The sequence below is a fragment of the Tiliqua scincoides genome, chromosome 2 (assembly GCF_035046505.1).
Source record: "Tiliqua scincoides isolate rTilSci1 chromosome 2, rTilSci1.hap2, whole genome shotgun sequence".
In the NCBI taxonomy this organism is placed as follows: Eukaryota; Metazoa; Chordata; class Lepidosauria; order Squamata; family Scincidae; genus Tiliqua; species Tiliqua scincoides.
This window is the reverse complement of record NC_089822.1, coordinates 262,468,628-262,476,831: the sequence shown is the minus strand read 5'-3', so window position 1 is coordinate 262,476,831 and position 8,204 is coordinate 262,468,628. Positions and strand designations below refer to the sequence as shown.

The 8,204-nt window shown below is 50.2% G+C and overlaps 1 protein-coding gene across 2 annotated transcripts; it reads left to right on the top strand.

The window, feature by feature from the left end:
* The first annotated feature begins 274 nt into the window (after positions 1 to 274).
* On the top strand, positions 275 to 5,198 carry LOC136640387 (zinc finger protein 271-like). 2 transcript variants are annotated; one of them, XM_066615479.1, is made up of 4 exons: positions 275 to 506; positions 1,689 to 1,771; positions 2,006 to 2,132; positions 3,163 to 5,198. In XM_066615479.1, exons 2-4 carry the CDS (start codon positions 1,748 to 1,750, stop codon positions 5,055 to 5,057), a joined length of 2,046 nt encoding a protein of 681 aa, XP_066471576.1. In that variant the 5' UTR covers positions 275 to 506; positions 1,689 to 1,747; the 3' UTR covers positions 5,058 to 5,198. The 2 variants fall into 2 exon arrangements, with proteins under 2 accessions (XP_066471576.1, XP_066471575.1); XM_066615478.1 differs by having other exon boundaries at positions 3,160 to 5,198.
* Positions 5,199 to 8,204: the final 3,006 nt, after the last annotated feature.

Here is an 8,204-nt window from a genome sequence, read left to right as displayed (position 1 = left end):
TGTGCGCAGAGGAGGCTCCTCTTGCCCTTCCTCCGGCTGCAGCCCGGCCCCTCCTCAGGCACTCGGTGGCCCTGCAGGGGGAGAGCCAGGGGGTCCTGGGCAGGGCTGGGACAGTCCAGGGGGGCTGCTGTGCGCAGAGGAGGCTGCCCTTGACTCAGCAGAGTCTGCAGCTGTAGCACCAGCCCAGCCCCTCCTGCTGGGGCACCGTTGCAGCCTCTGCGCAGGGCAGGAAGCCCGGCCGCTTCCCTCCAGCCCCTCCTGGAGCCTCTCCAGCCCCGGAAGGAAGGACCGTCGCCGGCGCGCGCTGGGAGGCTCCTGGTCCTGCTGCTGCCCTGCGCGGAGGAGCTTCGGGAAGAGGCTGCCTGAGCCTCCCAGGGGGCTGCTGCACCCTCTGCTCCCCCCCCCCCCGAGAGAGAGAGGGCGAGGGGGCTGCATTGGAGGGACCCCCCAGTCGCCCTCTGCTGCCCCCCCCCGGGCAGGGGTAGAGGCCAGCAGAGGAGTCCAAGGTGAGCCCCAGCCAGGCTGCAGGAGGGGAGGGGCTGAGTGGCTGCTGGAGGCATCCTGGGTGGAGGTTCTCTGGAGGGGGTGGGTGGTGATGAGGGGCTTGGGGGAGTGACCCACAACCACCTGCCAGGAGGCCTGACAGCCCCAAGAGCTGCTTCTGCTGCCACTGCTAAAGAACCAGGGAAGGGGCTGGGGGCTGCAGAGGTTCTGGAAGCCTTTGGGGGGGGGGAGACAGAGTGTTGGAGTGAGTGAGACAAGGACTGACTTACTCCTGAGTAGACATGGGCTCTCAAAGGTGGGTCTGCCCAAAGGACTTTGTCTGCAGTGCTGGCACCAGGGGGTGAATAGCTAACATAGGATTATAGAGTTGGAAGGGAGCCACCAGGTCATCTAGTCCAGCGTTCCTCAACATTTGTTCTCCGCCATACCACTTCACGTGGCCCACCTGTTGGAAGTACCACCAGAAGTAACTGGTGATGATGTCATCACCAGTTACTTCTGGGTTGGGAGGCCAGCTATGACATGACAAACACTAGGGTGGCTGCTGTATGCTTACCCCCTCCCAGCCCATGGGAGAGGGCGGCAGGAGGATGGAGAAGCAGGAGGCACCGAAGGAGTAGCCAGGCTGCACTGAAGCTGGTCTGCAGCGGACCCACCAGTCACCCTCAGCTGCTGGGGCCAAAGTAGAGGCTGATAGAGGACTCCATGGTGAGCCCCCCTACTCCCCTGCCAGGCTGCAGGAGAGGTGGGTGAAGGGAGAGATGGCCCTGAATGCTGGATGCATCCTGGATGGAGGTTCCCTGGAAGGCTGCTGGGGGGAGTGATCAGAGGCTTGTGAGGAATGACCTTGAGGTATAATACATGAAAGTGACAACTGGCAATTTCTAGGGACGGCCCTGCTAGTGTTCAGTCATCTGTTCTTCTTAGCAAGGAGTCAGGGCGATCCCTGGAACCCACCAGCACAGAGAAGCAAGGGTTCCTTCTCCAGCCAGGACTGCATCTGCACCTGAAGATGGGTATCATCCAGCCATGGCCGTCGCTGCATTCCTCCATCAGTCTGTCCAGTCTCCCTTGCAGCTGTCACCACAATGAGGAGAAAGGAATTCAAACCGGGACACCCAGGATAAGCATGTGTATGAGAGGAAAAAGCCTCTTACAGTTCTCATCTTTTCTCTCCCTGACAGGTAGTGAAGAAACAGAGTCCCTGCAAACCAAGCCATCACATCTTTGTGGAGGAGCAGAAATGGCTGCCGCTCATCCAGGCCAGGTAAAGGGTGTGAGCAGGGCACAGCTTGAGCCTCTCCTCCTGCCTGGCAGGGGTATCTCCCCTCTAGAGGGTAGAAGAAGAAGAGCCATCCACATTCCCCACCTCTTTCTCCCATGGATCTGCACACCAGCCAGAAGCACACAGATTCTTGTTGCTTGTGGGCAGTTCTCTTTGGGACATGCAGGCAGAACCTGGGTTGACCTGCTGATGCAGCATCTCTCCTTTTTCTTTCAGAGCCCCGTTTCGTTTGCAGAGGTCGCTGTGTATTTCAGCAGTGCGGAGTGGGCTCTGCTGGATCAACGCCAAAGGTGCCTCTATGAAGCAGTCACAATGGACAACTATGAGAATGTGGCCTTTGCAGGTAAGAAGGGTCCTTTGGCCCGTAACTGATAGGCGGCTCACGTGGGAATCCCTGCTCCATTGGATGTTGGCATGGGGAGTTGGTCGCTAGGTTGCCTGATTTGGTCATGGCTACTGCTAAGCCTGATGGCCCCACATCCTCCCCTTCTGGCCCAACAATGATCTGGAGTTTTTTGATGAGGAGGGTAGCCCCAAATTGTGCCATGCTGGAAAGCTTTGGGCATCTTATCCTTCAGCTGTCTTTTGGAGGAGGTGGGCATGTCTGAGAGTGCACTGCACCCTGTGTTTGGGCTCTCCTACTGTTGGGCTGGATTTGAGGCAACAAACTGTAACTGAATTTTGACAGAGCAGACTTCCTTTCTTTCTGGAGGACAGGCAGTTTTGGAAGTGGATCCTTTCGTAAATGGGGTTGCCCTCCCTCTGACGGAAGCAGGGCACCGGGCTGGTTGTGCTTTTAGACACAGTTTGCTTCTGGAAGCCTAGATGTCGCCTGGACACAACTTTGGCTAATTCGTCAGCTGTGACTCTTTTCTAGAAAACCTTAGACTGTAGAAGATTTCCCTGGGAGGTGTGAGGGTAAATGGAATACCAGATGCAGGGGAGTAGCAGCGAAATGCAAGTATATTGTGGTCTTGCATGCTCCTTGAGGCATCTGGTGGGCCGCTGTGAGATACAGGAAGCTGGCCTAGATGGGCCTATGGCCTGATCCAGTGGGGCTGTTCTTATGATCTTAAGATTGCTTCACAGATTTCCTAAATCTCAAATGTCTTGTTCTTCACTAGAGTCTTTCTCTCTCTCTCTCTCTCTCTCTCTCTCTCCCCCCCCCCCCCCAATTGTGGCCTTGATTTTTCTGAAATTCTGTCTCTTCCTCTGAAGAAACATGCATTAATGACGCTACTTTCAGGTACAGGTTGATGTGGTTTTCCTGGGCCTCAGTTCTGATTGCAAACAAATATGTTTTATTACAAGATCTCCAACTAGCTGTACTTTCTGCCTTTGGCCTCTAATCGCATTTCTCTTTCTTTCAGCAGCATCAGTTTTGAACCAGTGTGGAAGAAAGACGCAACAGGCTTGCTCTTCACATCAAAGAGCCCACGCGATGGAGAAACCCTCTACAGGCCAGGAGTATGGAAAGAGTTGCAATCAGAGTGTTATCCTTGCAAATGACCAGACAACTCGTTCAAGAGAGAAACCCTATGCGTGCCAGGAGTGTGGAAAGAGCTTCTATAAAAGTGATAAATTTAAGATCCATCAGAGAAGTCACACAGGTGAGAAACTTTATCTGTGCCAAGCGTGTGGAAAGAGCTTCAGTCAGGTTGATGAGCTTAGGACACATAAGAGAACTCACACCGAGGAGAAACCCTACACTTGCCAGGAATGTGGAAAGAGGTTCAGTCTAAGTAGTACACTTAAGAACCACCTGAGAACCCATACAGGGGAGAAACCCTACACATGCCAGGAGTGTGGAAAGAGCTTCAGTGTAAATAGTACGCTTAAGATCCATCAGAGAACGCACACAGGGAAGAAACCCTATACATGTCAGGAGTGTGGAAAGAGCTTCAGTCGAAGTGCTAAACTTAAGATCCATCAGAGAATCCACACAGGGGAGAAACCCTACACATGCCAGGAGTGTGGAAAGGGCTTCAGTCAAAATTATAGACTTAGGATGCATCAGAGGACCCACACAGGAGAGAAACCCTACACTTGCCATGAGTGTGGAAAGAGCTTCGGCCTAATTAGCACGCTTAAGATCCATCAGAGAACCCACACAGGGAAGAAACCCTATACATGCCAGGAGTGTGGAAAGAGCTTCAGTCAAAGTTGTAAGCTTACTACCCATCAAAGAACTCATACAGGAGAGAAACCCTATTTATGCCAAGAGTGTGGAAAGAGCTTTGGTCAGCTTCGTACCCTCATGAGCCACCAGAAAATTCATTCAGGGGAAAAACCCTATACATGCCAGGAGTGTGCAAAGAGCTTCCGGCAGCTTGGGGCCCTTATAAACCACCAAAAAATTCATTCAGGGGAGAAACCCTATACTTGCCAGGAGTGTGCAAAGAGCTTCCGGCAGCTTGGGGCACTTATGAGCCACCAGAAAATACACTCAGGGGAGAAACCCTATACATGCCAGGCATGTGGAAAGAGCTTCAGTGAGAGTAGTACACTTAAGACCCATCAGAGAACCCACACAGGGGAGAAACCTTACACATGCCAGGACTGTGGAAAGAGGTTCAGTCTAAGTAGTACACTTAAGATCCATCTGAGTACCCACACAGGGGAGAAACCCTACACATGCCAGGAGTGTGGAAAGAGCTTCAGTCAAAGTGGTAAACTTAAGATTCATCAGAGAATCCACACAGGGGAGAAACCCTACACATGCCAGGAGTGTGGAAAGAGCTTCAGTCGAAATAGTAAACTCAAGATCCATCAGAGAACCCACACAGGGGAGAAACCCTACACATGCCAAGAGTGTGGAAAGAGCTTCAGTCGAAATGCTAAACTTAAGATTCATCAGAGAACCCACACAGGGGAGAAACCCTACACATGCCAGGCGTGTGGAAAGAGTTTCTGTCAAAGCAGTAAACTTAAGATCCATCAGAGAACCCATACAGGGGAGAAACCCTATACATGTCAGGAGAGTGGAAAGAGCTTCAGTGAGAGTGGCAAATGTACCACCCACCAGAAAATTCAAACAGAAGAGAAACAAGTCATCATGGAACATACACAGGGGAGAAACCTCATACATGCCAGGAGTGTGGAAAGAGCTCCAGCTGGAATTATGAACTCACCTACCACCAGAGAATTCACACAAGAGCAAGACCCTATATATGCCGGTAGTATGGAAAGAGTGTTTGTGATCAGTCCAGTCTTATTGAGCATAAAATGGAACACAGTGGAGAGTAACCATATGAATGTTGGCAGGTAGAGGGAAGAATTTTCAAAGCGGAGTCCATTTTATGTCCACCCAAGAATTGAAGTTTAAACATTCCTGCTGTTTCGCCAACATTCCGCTGAAATGTGTATGAAGTAGTTTCTTCTTTTTAAAAAAAAAATAAATGAATTTTGTCACTGGACATCCTGTTATGATTTCCTAGAGACCATGATGTTTGAAAAGGTCAGCAGGCATGTGGGTGTACATGCTGATGTTATTTATCAGGACATTCAAAAGTTCTTAGATGCAGTCTCTCACCAAAGGCTCCTGAGAGAACCCCACAGTCAGGGAATAAGGGAGGAACTGGTTGAACACCAAGAAACAGAGAATGGGTGTAAACAGGCCTTTAGCTCCCCTTCCCTGTCAATTGTTACTGTTTACTTACCTGTACTGATGCTGCACAAGATCCGAAGATTCATATGACCATCCTTGTAAGATCAGAAAATGTTTCTGGTGGCATTAAAAAGATAGCAGGTGTCTGGATGGGGACATGCATGATGATGGTGTGGCAGTTTCAGTTCACACACTGAAAACCCCAAGCAACAAGGTGCTTCTATACTTTCAGAGCAGAAGACGAAAGGGCAGCGCAATCCTAACCCCCATCCCAGGCAGCACAGGTTCCTTACGCCTGCTCCCAAGTGTCACGAATGTGAATGTGTCCATAATGCACGTTCAGGACTACTCAGGAGCTGTTTAGGCCCTTGTGAGGATGGGCACTGACATAGTAGCACCGGACCTGTGCTCTGACCGGGTATGTTTGTGCCAGCCTGCACAGGCTGGTGCAGGGGTTTGGAGAGGTGGCGGGAGAGCGTAATGGAGGTTGGGCATTTTGGAGCAGAGGATAGCAGAACACTTGGTGGATCAGGATTGGGAGGGAGGTGGGACCGATTGCGGCAGCCCAGGCCAGATCCTAACCCCTGGCCCCAGTCCAACAGGGCTTACACAGGCTGCTCAGATTTGCACCCATGAAATTTGTGCCTGTGGGCGCAGATCCAAGTAACCATATAGGACTGTTTGGTGTGTGACATGGGGGTAAATGGAATAGAATCCACTTTCTTTGTGCCCTGGTCCTACCTTATGCTGAATACAGTGCAGGCAACCCAGCCTACCTGTTCCAGCACAAGTTAGGATTGCGCCCTTAAGAACACAGACAAGGCACATTGAATTTCTGGTTTACAAGCCTAATCAACCAGTTCATCTCCTCCACACAATCAAACCCCCCCACAGCCACTTACAAAGAGCCCACATCATATTTCTGCTTCCTTACCAATTCATTTGCCCACTGCCCAAATACCTCACTTATCACAGCACTTTAGCACAGAACTAGCTAATTTTAAGTCATCCAAAATTAGGCCCAGTTTAGCTAGATGCTTTCCATTGTCAACCTCCGTTTCAGATTGCAGATATCCCTAATCTGATATATGTGGTCTCTTATCCCAGTTTTTCCCTACATTTTACCCAAGTTATGCAACATTTTTCTTGGCAGTTGTAGCCTCGTTGTTGTGGACTAGCTGTTCATTAGTCAGGGCCCTAATTAGTATATTCTTAGCTTTGGCATACTTGTATTGTACAGTATTTATATTGGCATATACAAGTATTTGGCATACTTGTATTGTACAGTATTTATATTGGCATATACAAGTATTTGGCATACTTGTATTGTACTTGTATTTGTACAATAGTAATCCCGTTCTTCACATTTGGCTCTTCTGTACTTCCAGCTCTCAAACGCCTCAAAATCTAATCTTGGTACTTGTTGCAAAAACATAGCCCAATGGTTAGATCCCCATGTCATGGTTTGCCCTTGCAGTTGTGAAAGAAGCTATTAGTCTCCTCTATATATTGGCAACCTTCAGTCTCGAAAGACTATGGTATCGCGCTCTGAAAGGTGGTTCTGGCACAGCGTCTAGTGTGGCTGAAAAGGCCAATCCGGGAGTGACAATCCCTTCCACACTGGGAGCAAGTGCAGTCTGTCCCTGGTCTGTCTCCCTGGCTATGGGCCTTCCTTCTTTGCCTCTTAGCCTCAGACTGTTGGCAAAACACACACACAAAAAAGTAAAGCAAATCTAGTCTTATAAAAAGGGGGGGGGGAACAAAAAAAAATTCATCCAAGTAGACTAAAGGCACAATCCAAATTGTGCCTTGGGCTGGCGCAACGTACCATAATCTGGAGGACAGGGTGTTTGGGAACAGAGGTTCCTCCTTTCTTAGCTGGGGTTGCTCTCCTTCTGATGGCAGGTAAAGGCTGGGTCAAATAACTAAGGGCACAATCCTGGTTCGCAGATGGGTTGGCACAAGTCCCAAGCCATAAGGCACTTTTGTGCCAACATAAGGGGAGATAGGCCAGCGCACAGACGCGGGCCTCCCCACACTGACATGGGCCCCGGGAAGGGGAAATTTGCGCCAACCAAGCTCGGCTGGCACAAAGATTGGGGGTGTGTGGTGAGGGTGGGGAGGAGGCTGGAGGGAGGTGTTTCAGAGCGGGGGCGGGCGGTGGGAGGGACTGTGGGCAGGCAGGTACCGGGAAACGGGGCCCACTACTGGCACTTATGCCAGATCCTGACCCCATTCCTCGGCAGCCCAGAGCAGTCCCGGGCTGCTCGGATTTGTACCACCTCTTCGGGGTAAGGGGAAAAATTTCCCTTTGCCTGAGGCTGAGCCTCTGACAGCCCCTGGCTTGCGCTGGATACAACGCTGGCCCAGTGGCCTGCCTGTTCCAGCACAAGACAGGATTGGGCTGCTTCAAGCCTTGAGGATATTCATTAGGGCTGCTTCATTATGAGAAATGGATTTTGTAAATAAATAAAATATTACTTGTAAATAAATAACATATTTCTTTCTAGATCACTTTTCTCGTAAAGCTAGGTGGGTCCCAATAGGGTGTCATTTTAAAAAGTGTGTCCCAGTGCTAAACAGTTTGAAAACCACTGGTTTAGAAAGCTGGCATTCCTGAGTACTCAATCTGGTTGTAGCAATGAATTCAAACAGCGGAATCCTATCTTGCTCCAAGTCTAGTAAACATAGACTTGTGTTTCTGGAACTCCCCAAATCCACCCCTTATTTAGGTAGGAGCATAGAAAACTAGCATATGAAGGAAAAGGGTTCTAGCATAATTGTTTGCCTACATAAGAACAGCCCCAC

What these genes read in the sequence shown, in the direction of transcription:
- LOC136640387 (XM_066615478.1), top strand. Translation starts at nt 1,748, where the DNA reads ATGGCTGCCGCTCATCCAGGCCAG. An exon ending in CTGCCGCTCATCCAGGCCAG is followed by an intron (nt 1,772 to 2,005) that starts GTAAAGGGTGTG and finishes TTTTTCTTTCAG; the next exon opens with AGCCCCGTTTCGTTTGCAGA. An exon ending in TGAGAATGTGGCCTTTGCAG is followed by an intron (nt 2,133 to 3,159) that starts GTAAGAAGGGTC and finishes TCTTTCTTTCAG; the next exon opens with CAGCATCAGTTTTGAACCAG.